The following is an 18,322-nucleotide window of genomic DNA, read 5'->3' on the forward strand; positions in this document are numbered from 1 at the left end:
GGAGATTTCTGTCAGGTGCAAAACAGAAATTGTTGTTCTTTTTCACAACAACCTTGTTGTTGTGCACAAGGACCTATTTCTTAGTTAAAATTTTATTAATAAAAGGGTGTTGGTATTCCGTTCAACAGCCAATCACAGGAAGGTATTTCTGGACGCTCCGCCTCCTTATGGACTCAGCACATCGTTCTAGCTCATGGCTCTCTGTTTCATCTTTTGTATATACAAACTATGACTTTTTTTCGATTACTGTTATAATTAATAATAGGAGTTAGTTTAGTTCATTTATTATGCACCCCATACCCATCCCGTGGGCGGTAGTGGAAGGGGTTACAGAGGCACATAATGGGCTCAGGGACTGAACCCCACAATTCATTTAGCTAAGCAAGTTACAATCTTGATGAGCTAGTTACAAAATTCAATATAAGTGGTCACATCAACAATGGGTTCGAGATCGACCTCAAGTACAGGTTCTAAATTAAGCAACTGACATATGTGGAGAGCTAGTGTCAAAATTTATATGTTTGTCCTGCACACCGCCCCCCATCCAGTGGGCAGCGGTGGATAGGTTACAATCACTCAGTTACTACCTACAGTTAGCAAACTGGGGATATTTGGCTAAAATTTCTGGTAGCAGATCATTTTGAATGAAATATTTACACATCGCTGGAACATTGGTTATAGAATTGTCTCTAAATTCACGTATCTTTTCGCACTCCATCACCGGAAGGTGTGCGAATAATTTTCTTGACAGTTTACATTTGGTCAGGTCTACATCAGCAGATAATGAGAATTCCCAGAGATACTTGTAACCAAGTCTAAGCCGAGCAGTAGTAACATCTAGAAGTCTGCTGATTTTATTGGATGATCCATAGATGTGTGGCTCCTCTTGCATGATAGTATGATGATAGATGAAATTACTGGTGTCAATTTCACTTTGCCTCAGATCTACAAGATCTTGTTGAAGTTCTCGGTGTACTGCTGCTCTCAGACTGCTCATCGACAATTCAAGGTCTGCCTTTAAAGGAGCCGTTAACCATCCTGTGTGCTGGGGATTTTTAGCATCACGTAGCTAGCTTTTTGACACACACACACACACACACACACACACACACACACACACACACACACACACACACACACACACACACACACACACACACACACACACACACACACACACACTCACACACACACACACACACACACACTCACACACACTCCTCTTCATATAGTCTAAGGTACCTGCACATATGCAGATGTACCTCATATGTTAATAAAAAAAAAGTCTCCGTCGCTCTCTCAGCCGGGAAATTGTGCTACATTGTCCTGTCGACCCGCCACCCTATTAAAAATATCACCCATTCTGAAGTTGTATTTCCTAACAATTAAATTTACATTTCTGGACAGGTTGGAATGGCTAGTGATAAGTCAGTGCCTGAAAAAAGGTGATTTAGTTTACAAGATGGGTGATGCCTTTCAGACAAAATGTTATCATTCGTTTGTGAATTATTTCCTCAAGTGTGGGTGTGGTCATCGGGCCAGGTAGGAGATTGTAATGAGTGCGATGATGGTCATCCAAGATACGTCTAGAATATGTCCTCCACATAATTAAACTTTCAAAAGTCGTCATTTTACATGTCTCATAGTTCATAACCATACAAGCTTAGATACCGACTGTTAAATAACTTTACCTTCGACCAGGAATTATGATATATATATATATATATATATATATATATATATATATATATATATATATATATATATATATATATAATCAGATATATGCAGATGTCTGATGGATTTTGGGCTATTTTATGCTGATGTTTGATGATTTGGAGACAAGCATTAATTTTCTATATCCTCAGGTGATCGTTTACGGGGTTTTGGTACAAAAATGAGAACAAATAGTACAATGATGGCGCAGCCGGCAGAGTATGACCAAAACAAACCACAACTGCCCAGTACCGTCTGCGCGTCGTTAACCGTCTTGACAACGAGGAAGGCACTAAGGGCATACGTTGTTGTGGCAATTCCCAAACCCAGGGCGCGAACAGGGCCGGGAATGATCTCTAAAACTACCAGGTAGCTCGCCGGCGTTATTCCTACTGTTATTCCCAAGGCATAAAACACGAAGGACATTAGTGGCAACCAATTCAACTGGGACAGGTCATGCCCTTTGTCCTGTAGGAAATAGAAGGTTCCGAGTGCTGCCAAGGCCGCAGAGCTGAGACAGCCGCCACCAACCAGGAGATACCTGCGGGAAAGATGGCGAAGCAGAACTGCTCCCAGGAAGTTACCCGCCATGCGAGCAGATCCTACCACAACTGAACTCCAAAATGGGTTTAGACCGACTCCAGCAATTTTGAAAAAATTAACTATGTATATAGCAATAGCAGCAATTCCAGAAAATTCTCTCGTTACAAACATAAAAATTGATATTAAGATCGGTATAAATTTATCCCTTTTCTTTAATAACTTTAATGACTGGAAAAATGAATTTGTATTTTTAGTTAAAGATTTCTCAATATCTGCCAACTCTTTCTTTGCTACTTCCGATGAGCTTCGTAGTCGATGCAAGTTGGTTACTGCTTCTGCTTTTCTTCCCTTCCTTAAGAGCCAGGACGGAGACTCCAGCGCCACCATAAGGCCCAGGAAGCTTGGAACGATGGTGACGAGGGGAATGATCCAGGCAGCTGTGTACCAGCGCACGAAGCACCCCAGCAGGTAACACAACAAGAGGCCCAGTGAGCCCCAGAAACCGGCCAAACTGGTCACAGTGCCCCGGTGACGGGGGTCACTCACCTCGCAGAAGTAAGAGTTGATTGTGGGCACCATTAATGCCACTACAGCTCCCTGAAAATAAAAACAAAAGATTATACATTTATAGTACGACCTGATGACCAAACCACAACTTAGAAGCTGGAGAAGCGACGACGTTTCGTTCCGTCCTGGACCATTATCAGTTCGTATGATCACACGACTTGATAATGGTCCAGGATGGTCCGAAACTTCGTCGCTTCTCCAGCTTCTGAGTTGTGGTTTAGTCATTCTGTCTTCAACCACGTTATTGTGACTCATCGTCTGCATATAGTACAACCTTTATTTATTTAATAATAATATTTGATGATTTATAACTGTCATAATTCCCCAGCATAGCAGAGAGAACTGCCTCTTCCTTCTTACCTTCGTTATTCATCACACTGCATACCGCGTATAACGACGGGTATGGAGTTCAACTCAGACAAATGTCTGGACACCACCACCAGTACACCCTCCACCCAGCATAAGAGCCCCAGGCCGGTGTGGGGTTGCAAGGACCTGCAAGGGGTTCTTGCAACCGCACGTAACCCAGACGACAGTCCTTGCAACGCCAGACGTAACAAGGACTGTCGGATCCTTATTACGTCTGGGTATACCGCCTGTCTCCAAGTCTCGGTGACAAAGGATGTGACATCACCAAGATGGGTATAAATACCCATGACCTCGGGCACCTGCTCAGTCTATCTCAGGTGCTCAGGGAGTCAGCGTTACCAGGTACAGCCCCGCTCCTGTGCCAGGTAAGTCCACTACGGGCTCACCATAGCCCGTGCTACTAGCGACTTTTTGTTTCGAGTAGCTGAATCTAAAACAACAATTAACATTAATTACGGCCTCAATGCGACGCTTGCCTGCAACTGCATTCGCGTCCAGGTTGTAATTGTTCATGTAAATACTTTCAGTGTCACCCTTATTTCTGTGTTAAAGTTAATACATGTGTTATTATTATTTCCCTTGTGTGCTAGCCAAGTATATTATATTATGTGCCTACCTTGAATCTTACACATAAAGATGGTCTCCATCGACCATTAAATCTTATACGAAGTGATATACTAATTATATCTCCCTGAGGACATTTCGAACTCGGCCTTTTCTCTACGTTCAACATTGTTTACATACATATTTAGTCGGAGTAACGCACCCAGAACTGTTTCGCAAGCTGGATGACTTACCTGTCCGACCCTGCTGACCATAAGCAATGTTAATGCCGCACCAGCCTCCTGTATCACTTGCCAGGACGCCATGTATGTCGCCAGGAAGGTGAGACATAGAAATGGTGAGGTGTAGAGCTGAAGTCGCCTGGGTCCCACCCGCTCACACACCAGGCCTCCCAACATCGACCCAGCCATGCACATGAACAGAGGTATGGAAGCTGGGAACACAGTATACAGTAATAATAATAATAAAATTAATAATAATAACTTTTATTTGCAAGAAGGTATAATGGGTTGGTGAGATTATATAAGACTGGTATTTTTACATTCATGCAAAATCACTAACACGCAGAGCGTTTCGGACAGGTCCTTAATCTAACATATCAGGTAAGATGAAAAGGTACATTGGAGCAAGGTTTTTATATCAACAAATAACTACAATGTAAGTTGACAGTGGTGATTACACTGGTAAGGATATGTCTTTTAAGTATTAATATTGGGGAAGTGGGTAGTACAAGATACAGTGTGAGTTTGAAGCACAAGGTATAAAATTATGAGGATGAAATTAGGTACTTTTTGGTTTTACTTTTGAACGGGGAATGGGTTGGACAATTTTTTAATTCATCAGGTAGTGACTTCCAAAGACTGGGATCTTTTATTTGCAAGGAATGTTTGCACAGATTTAATCTGACTCTGGGGATATCAAAAATATATTTATTTCTAGTGTGGTGCTCATGAGTTCTGTTACACCTATCAAGGAAAAGTTTCAGTTCAAGATTAGCATTTAGGAACAAGGTTTTGTACATGTTTATAGCACATGAGAATGTGTGGAGTGAGTGTATGTTTAGCATGTTAAGGGACTTAAAAAGAGGGGTTGTGTGTTGTCTGAAGACAGAGTTTGTTATAGTTCTGATAGCAGATTTTTGCTGAGTAATGATAGGCTTGAGGTAATTTGCAGTGGTTGAACTCCATGTACAGATACCGTATGTAAGATAGGGATAGATTAGCGCGTAATATAAAGAGAGGACAGCAGAGTGTGGAACATAATATCAGATTTTAGAAAGTATACCGACAGTTTTTTGAGACTTAGCCAAAAAATTATGTGTTGTTTGTCGATATAAGCCTAACGAGTATGAACACACTCTGGCTTCCTGTCCCCCTGACAATGAATTATTAGTATTATTTGCCTGCGTCCCATATACTGCTATTGTTATCCTGCTTATGTGTGCCCCCGCTATTAGTGTTGCGACTATATCCACTCCCAAATCTTTCTCTCTGATTCCTGTAGCTGCCTTCCCCTTATGATGTAGATGCCTTCTGGTCTCCTCTCTTCCTTTCCCATCTTCATTACATTACTCTTGCTGGGACTGAATTCCAGCAACCATTTTATATATGATCACTCCTGGAGTTTGTCTGACTTCCTGTAACTTCTTGCAGTTACCGCTCCGCTTTTACATTCCAGATCAGCTTTGGGTTATTTGTAAACATTGATATGTACCAGCATACTCCGTCTCGTTGGTCGTACACATAAAGTAGGAACAGCAGCGGTTCTACGACCGTGCCTTAGTGAACGCCACATGTTACATTCATGACAGCTACTTGGACTGGTCGGTAGAGCGACAGTCTCGCTTCTTGCAGGTCGGCGTTCAATCCCCGACCGTCCAAGACGTTGTGCACCATCCCTTCTCTCCGTCCTTATCCTCATCCTTTCCCAGTGCTGTATAGTCGTACTGGCTTAGCGCTTTCTCTTGCAAACCTTAACCCTGTTACATTCCTCCAGCTTGAAACCCCCTCTCTGACTGGGACTGCTTTCTGTCCATCAGGTACTCCATTACCCAGTTTAGTGTTTTCCCAGTTATCCCAGCCTGCTTCTCAATCTTGTGCTACCCCAAAGCACTCCTTCCCCAGGGGCTGAGCGTCTCAGACGCTATGTGAACAAAGGTGTATTAACCTTCCAATCGCCTGTATTTGACAGATTTTGCTATTTCTCTCTGGTTAGCCGCCTCACCTGCTCGATCAGCACCTGTGAATGTAGGTGTCAGCCAGGGGTGAATACTGTCGTACTTTAGAAACTTTCGTACTAAAGTGCCCTTATCCTAACCTACCAGAGGACTCAAAACAGAAAACGGGACAGGATGTATTTCACGAGCAGCTACCATTTTAGGCCGTAGGTAGAAATATATGTCAAAATGCGACCTTCTATTATGAGGACAGGTTGCAATCTAGTGGCTTTGCAAGAATGTAACGCTCCAACACCAATGTTATGTACCCTCACAACGCAATGTGCTTTCTTGTAAATAAATATTAAATAAAAATAATTTGAATTTATTTTTGTATGTATAAGTAGTTATATTTTTTACACATATATCTTTAGTTATGTTATTTATATATGTAGTTATGATATATAGCATATTATATATATATTATTATAATATATTTAATATAATATATATATATATATATATATATATATATATATATATATATATATATATTATAATATATATTATTATATTATATTATATATTATATACCTGGTTATATTTTTAGAATGTTTACATGATAAATTAATAATATAACCTGAAGGTGTAATTTAATGGTGTGAACAAGAAGCAGCAACATATTCACCGAACCAGCTGGCTTGAGATGGTGAGAGGTGGAGGGTGGTGGTGATGGCAGTGAGCTGGGGCAGGGTGGTGGTGTTGATGGTGAGCTGGGGCAGGGTGGTGATGTTGATGGTGAGCTCGGGGAGTACCACAGCAGGGAACCCCCACGCGGACATCACACCTGTCAACAACAGTCCTGACGACAGACACGCCAACACCTGTACAGGGGAGAGGGAGAGAGAGAGATTTGACTGCTGCTGCTAGTAGTTGAACTGAAAACCTATACAAGGAGTTATTATTATTATTATTTTTGTAAATTATTTTCATCTTATTACAAATTATAAAATATCTGAAATCCTTGCACTGTATCCATATTTATCTTCTAGTAGATAAATGATAAATGAATGAGTTAGGTATATGTTGTAATATGTGTAGCCTAAAGAACACAAACAGCAGCTCGCGCGCTATTATCCCATAATATCCAATACTGAAAATTGTTTTAGGTATTAACAAGAGACTTACCTCTAATGTATAGTAATATAGTGTAGATACATAGATGTTGCAACGTGAAAAGTTAATTGTTACTAGCTGTCATGATAATTATTAGGTGTGTGTAGGTTAGATGCAATTTAATGTGAACATTTCCGTTGGGCTAAGATTACAGCCTTATTTGTGCCCTCTGCAATAATTTTTTGTTTAACTGCTCACAGGATGAGTATGGAGTGTACGATACACTACCGCTCACAAGATGAATATTGGTACACAATAAACTACGTCTCACAGGATGAATGTGGGGTGCAAAATAAACAACAGGGAAACACAAATTTCCCTATTTCCTAACTGGAAACACAAATTAATGAAATTGAAAGAGGTGAACTAGGACTAACTAGGGAACTAGGGAACAGTAATCACAAAGAAATCAGATTTAGCATGGAATGGAATAGATCTATAGGAGAAAATTCTGTTAAAGTGGCAAATTTTCGAAAAGCTGATTTAATAGCCTAAGAATTTTTGGGGTCAAATAGATTGGAAAGTCTTGGGCATAGAGGGTGGGCTGGTCTTGGAGCAAGACGTGATTTAGGAAAGACCTGGGTAAATACTTGTTATCCTGAGCGGTAGTTCATTATGTACTCCCAAAATTCATTACATTATAGATTTTATATTTTATTATGAACGCCATGCCAATCCTGTGCGAGGTAGTGGAAAAGTTTCAATGATGGAGAGAGATCAGTTTGTTTTTGGCAATAAAGATGTGCAAGCTTTGAGGGACTAGTATTAGATAGTTGTACTGTCTCTTAGTTTACTCTATAAGTTTAAATGTCCCATTAAAGGCCCAGTCTGTTGCGAAATAAATTTTCAGTTAATAAAATTAAGGTCTGTGTATAGAAGATGACCTAGACAGACAAAGGTATTAAACTGGAAAATATTATAAGACAAAATAGTATAAAATTGCACTGACGAATTTAAACCTACTTCACGATATTATGGTGGTAATATCCCGCTCAGTAAAAAGAACAGTCGGGCCCACCAACGTAAGATCACAGAATGCACTCATTTAACACTAGTAATTAATACACCCTTTGGGTAATGTCACTGAACATGTATAATTATAAGTACAATATCCTTTACTACAAAAGTACTCCTACACACATCTATCTGGCTGGCTATGTGCATGAAAAACAGAGAAAGAATACTCAGGTAATATTAGGAGTGTATCAGAGTACGTCCAGCTGTCGACAAACTTCCTATTGAAGTTTAAACCCCACTATATATAGGAGCACTTGGCCGCGTCGCTAGACAAACACATTTCTAGTATCTTAATCTTACTAGTTACAACTACCTGATCTTTCTCTCACTAATAAATTTACGTTAAAACATTTAACATAGGAGACAGAAGTAGCAACAAAGAAAGGTATGTTACATAGTGCCCTACACGAGGTACAAATTATTATGTAGACTCTCAGTTGAATATCTTGCTATTTCGCGTTCCTTTCATTACCGACTCACAATCAGGAATCCTGGCTTCGAATTCTTGGCTTGACAGAAATGGTTGTACACGTTTCCTTTCACCTAATGTACCTATTCACCTAAGAGTGAATAGATTGCCCGAAACGCTATGCATGTTAGTGGCTTTGTAAGAATGTAAAAATATCACTATAATGTAATCAACACCAACCCATCGTACCTTCTTGTAAATAAAATATTATTATATTATTATTATTGTTATTATTATTATTACTATTATTATAGATACCCTAGAGTTAGTCAACTGTTGGGTTGCCTCCTGGGGAAGGGAGTATTCTTTGGGGGACCTCATTATAAGAGAACGGTATACATATATTGCAGCCCATCTTCCTGTTTTGGTTGTACTTATAGTAACGATGAGGACCATAGTACATATACTGACGTACAACACAATTAGAAAGTTAAATAGGTACTATTAAATTTAGACAAACCTAAGTAAATTTTTTATTTATGTTGCAAAAACAAACTAAACTAACCTAACCTTTCTTCGACTAATACACGAAATCTGATGTATAATATAGTACATATGTGTGCTATACTAGGCCTGGGAATATTTATGTTTGTTTTTTAGCTTCATTTTTTCTGACTATAAAGTGAATAATACAAAATTCTACTATCTAATTGCCAAGTACGTCAAACTTTGTACCATAGTTACAAAAACTATCTTAACAGGAGGATGGGTTGAATATTGTGTAGACAGTGTGCCTGTCGTGCTTACCGAGAGTCTCAGGCCACTCAGCCTCCGGTCATATCTGAAATAAAGATTTGGTAAATTTTAATATTTTTGTTGAAATACATAAATTCTGCCCAAAACGCTGCGCGTACTAGTGGTTTTACAAGATTGTAATTACTATATTATGTATCCTCACAATCCCAATGTACCTTCTTGTATATAAATAAATAAATAAATAAACAAAAATGTAGGAATTTTTTAAAAATCATGTAATCCATTTTTGTGTAGATCCTGAACCGACGCCCACCCAGATGGGGCGAGGCTGTTCGCAAGATGCAGCTGCATGATGGCTCTCTGCTCGACTATGTAACCAGTTACAAATACCTTGGTCTTAGACCATCTGGTCACCACTTGGTCCGGGAGATATCTCCCGTCACGCAGGGTGCAGTCGCGCCTCCACAGATCTCCAGTATCAGCTCTTGATACTGGTAATGGCTCAAAAGGGCCACCACTTACGGGCTATTCATGCCCGTGCCACCTTTTGGGTGGCTTAATCTTCATCAATCAATCAATCCTTGGTCTTGAGGTTCCACTGTACCGCAATGTTGTAGCCAGACTGGGTCGCCAATGTAGTGAGAGGCTCCGTGCTCTCAAGGCTGTGGCAGGCTGCCATCCACGATATGGCGCAAATGTGAAAATTGCCAAAATGATGTATCTGTCATATATTAGATCTCTGATCGGTTATGCTGCACCGATGCTTGCTCTAGTGCATGAGAGAATGCTTGAAGGGCTGGAAAAGATGCAAAACGAAACCATGAGGATTATCCTTGGATGCTCCCGTACATCTAAATTACTAAACCTGAGGAAGGAACTGAATATTTCATGTATAAGTGATCGTATCACTGAAATTAATGTTTTAATTGATATCAAGATGCTTAGGTTAGCCCACCCTAACCCCGGCACTGAAGCCCTCCAAGCCTTCTTTCTTGAAGGTCAGCATGCCTCCAAATGGACTACCAAAACTGTCAATGTGCTCAGAATGTATAATATTCATCACCTCTTCCAAGAGAGACAACAACGACACTTTCCTGCACCAGAGAGATCACTCCTTTCCAAATTACTGTCCCCCCTTTTCCGCCCAAGAAGCTGATTAAAGAGCAAGCCTTGCTTCGACAAGAAGCAAAGTACAATGCCTTAAGTCAAATTGATGCTTTGGTCAGAGAGCGCTCCCTTTCCCAGATTATTTACACTGAAGGAACCGTGCACCAGTCCTATGGTGCAGCTGGAAGTGCAGTTGTTGTGACAGCGAGAGATGGTTCCTTCTCCCATGAGTGTGGAGCGCGTCTCAGTAATTGGGCCTCCACTCTTCAAACAGAATTGGTTGCCATAATCCTTGCACTCGAGCGCTTATATGAATCCAAAGTTGACACGCTAATTGTAAGTGACTTCTTGTCATCCTTGACTGCCCTCAGCTCCCAAGGCATAATTGTGACGTGCTTATCTCTGAAGCTAGACACAGATATAATGAAATAATCAATGATGGAGTCAGAGTTTGTCTCCTTTGGATTCCTTCCCATATTGGTCTCCGAATGCATGATAGAACTGATGAGTTGGCCAAGACTTTTGCTCACAGAAGGAATTACCAACTTGGACTGCCTTTGAGCAGCCTGAGGGCAGTAATATTCCAGGAACATCAACTAAATCTCGTAGACTTGAGCCAAAGTGAAATTCACACCAGTTTCTCCATCTATCATTATATTATGTAGGAAGAACCGCACGTCTATGGGTCATCTAATAAGGTTAGCAGACTTCTAGATGTTACCACTGCTAGGCTTAGGCTCGATTACAAGTACCTCTGGGAGTTTGTAACATCTGCTCATGTATATTTGACTAAATGTAAACTCTGTCGGCAGAAATATTTGCATACTTTGCGTCATTATATAATGGAATGTGAAAAAAAATCTCGGAATTCAGAGATAACACCATCAGTGGAGTCCAAAAAAATATGTAAGTACCTCATTCATAATGATGTGCTGTCCGGAATCTTAGCACAGGAGAAATCTCCCGTCACGCAGGGTGCAGTCGCACCTCCACAGATCTCCAGTATCAGCTCTTGATACTGGTAATAGCTCAAAAGGGCCACCACTTACGAGCTATTCATGTCCGTGCCACCTTTTGGGTGGCTTAATCTTCATCAATCAATCAATCGGAATCTTAGCGATGTATCCAAAATTTGCTTACTGTAGGTAATGCATGCACACGACTGTACAGCTGCCGCCCAGTTGGGTGTAAGAAATAACAGGTGCAGCATAATCAATAAGGGGTCTTACAGTACTCAAGTATATCATTCGAAGCACAGGGACTCCCACTCCCTTTCCATAGCATGCCAAGGCCTTCAGAGGTTGTAATCTCTTCCGACATTGACCCAACAGTCTGTTCATCTCAACCTCCAAACTCTCATGGGTATATCCAAGATATATGTCTAAATATTTATATATATTAACTCTCTCTATATTTTTACCGTTTATTTTCAGTATAATGGGTCTCTGACTTCTACATTCAAACTTAGTTTTGTCTTCATTAACCACCAGTCCACAAGATGGGTATGGGGTGCATAATAAATGAACTAAGCTAAAAACTTATCACAACAAATCGTATACATTTCAGAGATTTATTTCTGGCGTGATACTCATGGGTTCTATTACATCTATCAAATAAGAGTTTCAAATCAGGATTAGAATCAAGGAATAAGGTTTTATAAGTGTAAAGTAATTCGACCATTGGGGGGGGGACCTCGGTATAAGCCTAAAATGTACTGTATATATAACTGGCTGCCTGTCACCCGACACAATGCTTTATTATTATTATTATTATTATTAGAGATCATACATATGAAGATTTTTTTTTACTATCCGAGAATAGCTTATCTGATTTTAATAGAAAGTGGCCATATGCTAGATACGCCACAGGATAGATTAGTGAGTACAAGTTCAAGTTCAAGTATGTTTATTGAGATAAGCAATAAATACATCTCAAAGGGATAGAGTAGCTTAGGCTATTTCTACCCCCCTCTACTTCAAGTCCCTCAAGGGGCGCACAAATTCAGTGAGTACAAATAGACATATAACAGTACAAGAATCCCATTTAACATTGCAAGGAATTAGTGAGTAGTATAGTGTAAGAGTAGAGTGGATTTGGGGTTGTCATGTGCCTCTCTGTAACCTTTTTCCACTACCGCCCACAGGATTGGTATGGGGTACTTAATATATGAACTAAACTAAAACTAACTCCATAAAACTGGAGATTTGATTACTAATCACTCTTTCGAAAACTATAATTATGTGTGACGTTAATGTAACCAGTCTATAAGCTTAGCCAGTGCTTTACTCCCTCCCTTGTGTAGTGAAGTTAAAGGGAGGCAGAAATAGCCTAAGCTACTCTATCCCTTTGAGATGTATTTATTTCTTATCTCAATAAACATACTTGAACTTGTGAAATTATATCGGCTAATCTAAATGCTTCTGGTATCTCATTATTATCCAAACTCTTTCTCTATTCTAATATTGAGTGCTACAGGTAATTTACCCAGGATAAGTTTAGATTTAGGAAAGACTTGGGTAAATACTGGTTCAGTAACAGGGTTGTTGATTTGTGGAACCAATTACCGCGTAACGTGGTGGACGTGGGGTCCCTCGATTGTTTCAAGCGCGGGTTGGACAAGTATATGAGTGGGATTGGGTGGTTATAGATAGGAGCTGCCTCGTATGGGCCAATAGGCCTTCTGCAGTTACCTTTGTTCTTATGTTAGGTAATTATTGTGGACTGCATCATGGGGGAGGGTAAATAGATGAGGATTTTGGAGCCAAGCCAGTTTAGACATTGATATCAACAACACTATCATGCTGAAGGTATCAACATTAAATAAGGTGATGTAATTCTCCCCACGTCTTCAGAGGCAAGCTCGCGCATATGCTGACTCTTCACAAATACAAATCATAAATCATATACAGTATCATTGCAGATGATGAGTCACAATAACGCAGCTGAAATATGTTGACCAGATCACACACTAGAAAGTGAAGGGACGACGACGTTTCGGTCCGTCCCGGATCATTCTCAAGTCGATTCTGATGATTGATTGATAAAGATTAAGCCACCCAAGAGGTGGCACGGGCATGAATGGCCCGTAAGTGGTGGCCCTTTTGAGCCATTACCAGTATCAAGAGCTGATACTAGAGATCTGTGGAGGTGCGGCTGCACCCTGCGTGATGGGAGATGTCTCCCGTGTCACTGATTATTGATTGATTGATGAAGATTAAGCCACCCAAAAGGTGGCACGGGCATGAATAGCCCGTAAGTGGTACAATTTTTTTTCTCAGTATTCTGAGGTTGCATTTAACCATCAAGCTGTTATCGCGGGGGAGGATACTGCTTCACAGTCTTTATGAGGGTGTCCAGCTGCTGGACACCTTTGTTGACCAGGAGAGTGGCTGTGTTGATGGCTTCAGGGTGGCCACTGCATGATTCAGGAACTCTTAAAGCTCTTCTAAGGTCATTGGTTGCTTCACATTCCAGAAGATAGTGAAGTAATGGCTTTTCTGTGACAGTTTGGCAGAAGATGCACTCTCTCTGTCGGGGTTCACCAATCTCCCAGTTGCATCTGTAACCATACTGATGATTGAAGGAGAAGGCAGAAGAGAGGTGAGGAGAAGAAAATCTTAGAGGTAGGGAAAGTAAGGTGTCATAAAGGGGATAGTAAGAATAAACAAATAAGAAGATAAGAACAAAGGTAACTGCAGAAGACCCATTGGCCCATACGAGGCAGCTTTTATTTATACCATCTAATAAGATGGGGATAGTAAAGGGAATAAGAAGGGGAAAATAGTAGGAATAAACAAGAGATCGTAAGAGAAAACAATGGAAAGAAAAAGAAAAGTGAAAGAAAGATAAATGGAAATGTAAGCTTATGTTAGGTTACGTTTGTTAGAAAGTTTTGAGCATTTAAGTATATACTGTGAAAGGGAAGAGTCAACAGCAGCAAACTTAACACTTCTCATGTGTTCTTTAAGTCTGTCATTAAGTGTACGGCAAGTTTCGCCAAAGTATTGGAGAGAACACGACGAACAGGAAATAGAGTAGACACCAGCAGCATTAGAAGCAGGAGGAGCATTGTGAACTAGATTGCTACGAAGTGTGTTAGTTTGTCGAAAGGCAAGTTTTACGTCAATACGACGAAAAGTATTAGTAAAAGTTTTGAGTTTAGATATAAAGGGAAGGCAGAGTATAGTGCTACTAGTGTTGGAAACAGGTTTAGGATGAAAGAAACTTCGTTTAGCTTGAGAATAGGCACAGTTGATAAAATGCAAAGGGTAACCAAGGCGAGAGAATGATTTGTAGATAAAGGCAATTTCAGCCTCAAGAAACTGAGGGTCGCTGAGGCGTAAAGCGCGGAGGAAGAGAGGGACGAGGACACTTCTTAACAGATGGAGGACGGTAGGAAAAGAAGTGAATGTACATGCCAATATGCATGGGTTTGCGGTAGACAGAGAAAGAGAACTCGGACACAGAGCTGTGAACGTGAACGTCAAGAAAAGGAAGGAGGGAATTAGATTCCCACTCAACTTTGAAATGGATAGGAGCCAGATTGTTAAGAGAGGAGAGGAAAGGCTGGAAAAGACTAAGGTCATGAGGCCATAGAGCAAAAATGTCATCAACATAGCGAAGCCAGAGAAAGGGACGATAATGATAAGTATCATTATCTTTATATAATGCCCCGCAAAGACGTATAATTGTAAAATGAACAAATCCACAAGGTTCGAACCTACGTTCGAGAGGATCCCAGACGCTGCCTTAATAGCTCGGGTGAATGGAGGAATTGCGTAAAACTCTTTTTTGTGTCTCGGAGAGACTGCAGGAACCGTGGTAAATTAGGATGATTTCCCGGTTACAATTCCTTTACCATGCCGTAGCTCAGTCGATTAAGGCAGCGTCTGAGATCCTCTCGGACGTAAGTTCGAACCCTCGTCACGGCCCTTGTGGATTTGTTCATTTGATGCATACACTATTGTGATTTCTGTGTGTAACGTATAATTGTAAATAGTTTGTAAGAATCTATCAGTTATTCTCTGTAGGATTTGAAAAATATCAGTTCATTGTTGCACATTAACACTACAGGTTATTTGTGTAATTAAATATTTGTTCCCTTATCATATTGCCTGAGTATTTAATTTATAGTGCTAATATCGCTTGGTCCACTAATAATTCCACCAATTTCGCTCAAATTAATATAAATATGCTTAAAGTTTATCAATATAAACACAACAGTTATTGCCCTATAGTACTAATATACTTACCACGGAACAATTAATGTGGAGTTTCACGATCGTCCATTTTCAATATACCTGGATTTTTACAACACGAACATAATATATTATGTTCGCATTAATTTTCGTGATTTACACACATAATAGTAACTACATAGGTAGCCCCACATCCTTGGTTAATGATGAGTAAAATTTGTGTTGGGGACAAAGAGCAGCCTAGGCTTACTGCGCTTGAATACCGACGTAGCCGCCACGAAGGCGCTAAGAATGTAAACATTCGTAGCTAAGAAGAAAAACTTTCGTAAGTACCTTCGTGAATCTGGCCCGTGGTCCCTAACCAAGGTGGAGGATGTCCACAGGGTCACCCGTTAGTACCACGCGGACCAAGTGATGTACGCATCACAAAATATGTCACGACATTGACAAGTATTACGCTTTATGCCAAATATATTTCACGCATGTTATCTAAAGGATTACAATGAAGAATTTTATACATTTTAAAGAATACGATGAATATCGGTACCTAATAGTGACAGGTTGGTAACGCGCCTCCGCCATGGTGAGAGGTGCTGTCGGTACTGGTAGTCTCGTCAGGGTTGCCAGATCCAAATTGCTGAAAGTAGCGAGCTGACGGCCTAAAAGTAGCGAATTTGTAATAAGAGTAGCACAATTTTTTTTAGTGACTGATATGGGTTTCAAAGTAATATATTTTGATATATAGAAAACACTACACGATGTTAATTGTTTTATTAATATTATTTCTGCACATACACACATATTATATATATATATATATATATATATATATATATATATATATATATATATATATATATATATATATATATATATATATATATATATATATATATATATTACAATATATTACAATAATACATTGTAATAAGTGTAATACATTCTATAGTAATTCACTTTTTTTCTTCACCTTGAAATACCGAAAATGAGTTTTGGAGAACTCTTCTTTCAGCTAAGCCCTGATGCTAGGAAAATAGTTATAGGGATAGAAGCCCTAAACCAGAAGATAGTAAATACTGAATATGCGGTCATATTCAATGAGACATGTTTAAAAGAAAACCTGCTGCCAGTATACACCAATATATATATATATATATATATATATATATATATATATATATATATATATATATATATATATATATATATATATATATATATATATATATATATATATATATATATATATATATATTGGTGTATACTGGCAGCAGGTTTTCTTTTAAACATGTCTCATTGAATATGACCGCATATTCAGTATTTACTATCTTCTGGTTTAGGGCTTCTATCCCTATAACTATTTTCCTAGCATCAGGGCTTAGCTGAAAGAAGAGTTCTCCAAAACTCATTTTCGGTATTTCAAGGTGAAGAAAAAAAGTGAATTACTATAGAATGTATTACACTTATTTATACAATTTGCACGTTTCTTTACTGCTTCTATTTTTTCCTTCTCCTTGGCCACTTGTGCATAAGTGCATTCTGTGTTGGCATCGTTTGGTTCTGAAATTGTACTTACTAGTTTCGTGCCTTAACATCTTAATATTATGATAATCACGACATATCTGCATTAAAATCAGTGTGCAATTCCGGTTTTGGCCTCCACCGTCTTCTCACTTGTTCCCTTGTAACTTGTAACACTTATATGCTGTGCTTCCTATTTTAACCTGCTATGTTAAATGGGATTCTTGTATTGTGATTTGTGTATTTATACTCACTGAATTTGTGCACCCCTTGAGGGACTTGAAGTGGAAGGAAAGGGGGTAGAAATAGCCTAAGCTACTCTATCCCTTTGAGATGTATTTTTTTTATTGTCTCAATAAACATACTTGAACTTGAAGTGGACTTTAATGTTTTTTCGGCAGCTTTATTTCCATAGTTTCCGAGCTGTTTTCTTTACCGTGTATGTTGTAATAAACTATTCCTATATTTACAGTTGTTTCTCCCTGTGAAGATTATTAAACAATGGTGATTATAAGGGCGCGGAAGTTCAGCCTGGCCAGGGCCGCCAGCAGCCCTTGGGCCCGCCCCGGCAGCACCCAGTCTTTAATTTGGCACCTTTGTGGCACCCTGGTATAAGCCTAACATGTATATATACACTGGCTGCCTGTCCCCTACACAATGATTTATTATTACCTATTATTTTATCATTTAATTTAAATATTAAATAAACCAATTTATTTAATTATCATAGTAAGTACTTAATAATTTAATAATAAGTAGCAAGTACATAAAAATGATTAAAAAGTACAGTTTAGTCATAGGAGATTTGTGCGCCCCTTGAGGGACTTGAAGTAGAGGGGGGTAAAAATAGCTTAAGCTACTCTATCCCTTTGAGATGTATTTTTTCTTGTCTCAATAAACATACTTGAACTTGAACTTGAATTGAACTTGATTCCTAGATTTCAATTCACTACCAAATTTCAATATATCCAAGTATTTTTAGTGTGAAATGCTGTTATTATATGCATAAATTGTTGTTTTAATAATACGCTTAACCACTTGGGCTGGACGGTAGAGCGACGGTTTCGTTTCCTACAGGTCCGCGTTCAATCCCCGACCGCCCAAGAGGTTGGGCACCATTCCTTTCCCCCGTTCCATCTCAAATCCGTATCCTGATCCCTTAAGAGTGCTATATAGCCGTAATGGCTTGGCGCTTTCACTTGATAGTTCCCCCACCCCCCCTGA

At 39.4% G+C, this 18,322-nt stretch overlaps 1 protein-coding gene across 1 annotated transcript; it reads right to left on the minus strand.

The window, feature by feature from the left end:
- Positions 1 to 268: 268 nt before the first annotated feature.
- On the minus strand, positions 269 to 16,322 carry LOC123769391 (facilitated trehalose transporter Tret1-2 homolog). The gene is made up of 5 exons (XM_069309878.1): positions 16,125 to 16,322; positions 9,324 to 9,357; positions 6,603 to 6,798; positions 3,993 to 4,192; positions 269 to 2,856 (listed from the first exon to the last, which is right to left on the minus strand). The coding sequence occupies exons 1-5, from the start codon at positions 16,157 to 16,159 to the stop codon at positions 1,849 to 1,851; spliced, it is 1,473 nt and encodes a 490-aa protein (XP_069165979.1). The 5' UTR covers positions 16,160 to 16,322; the 3' UTR covers positions 269 to 1,848.
- Between the last annotated feature and the right edge of the window lie 2,000 nt (positions 16,323 to 18,322).

This window comes from Procambarus clarkii, chromosome 66 (genome assembly GCF_040958095.1).
Source record: "Procambarus clarkii isolate CNS0578487 chromosome 66, FALCON_Pclarkii_2.0, whole genome shotgun sequence".
Lineage (NCBI taxonomy): Eukaryota > Metazoa > Arthropoda > Malacostraca > Decapoda > Cambaridae > Procambarus > Procambarus clarkii.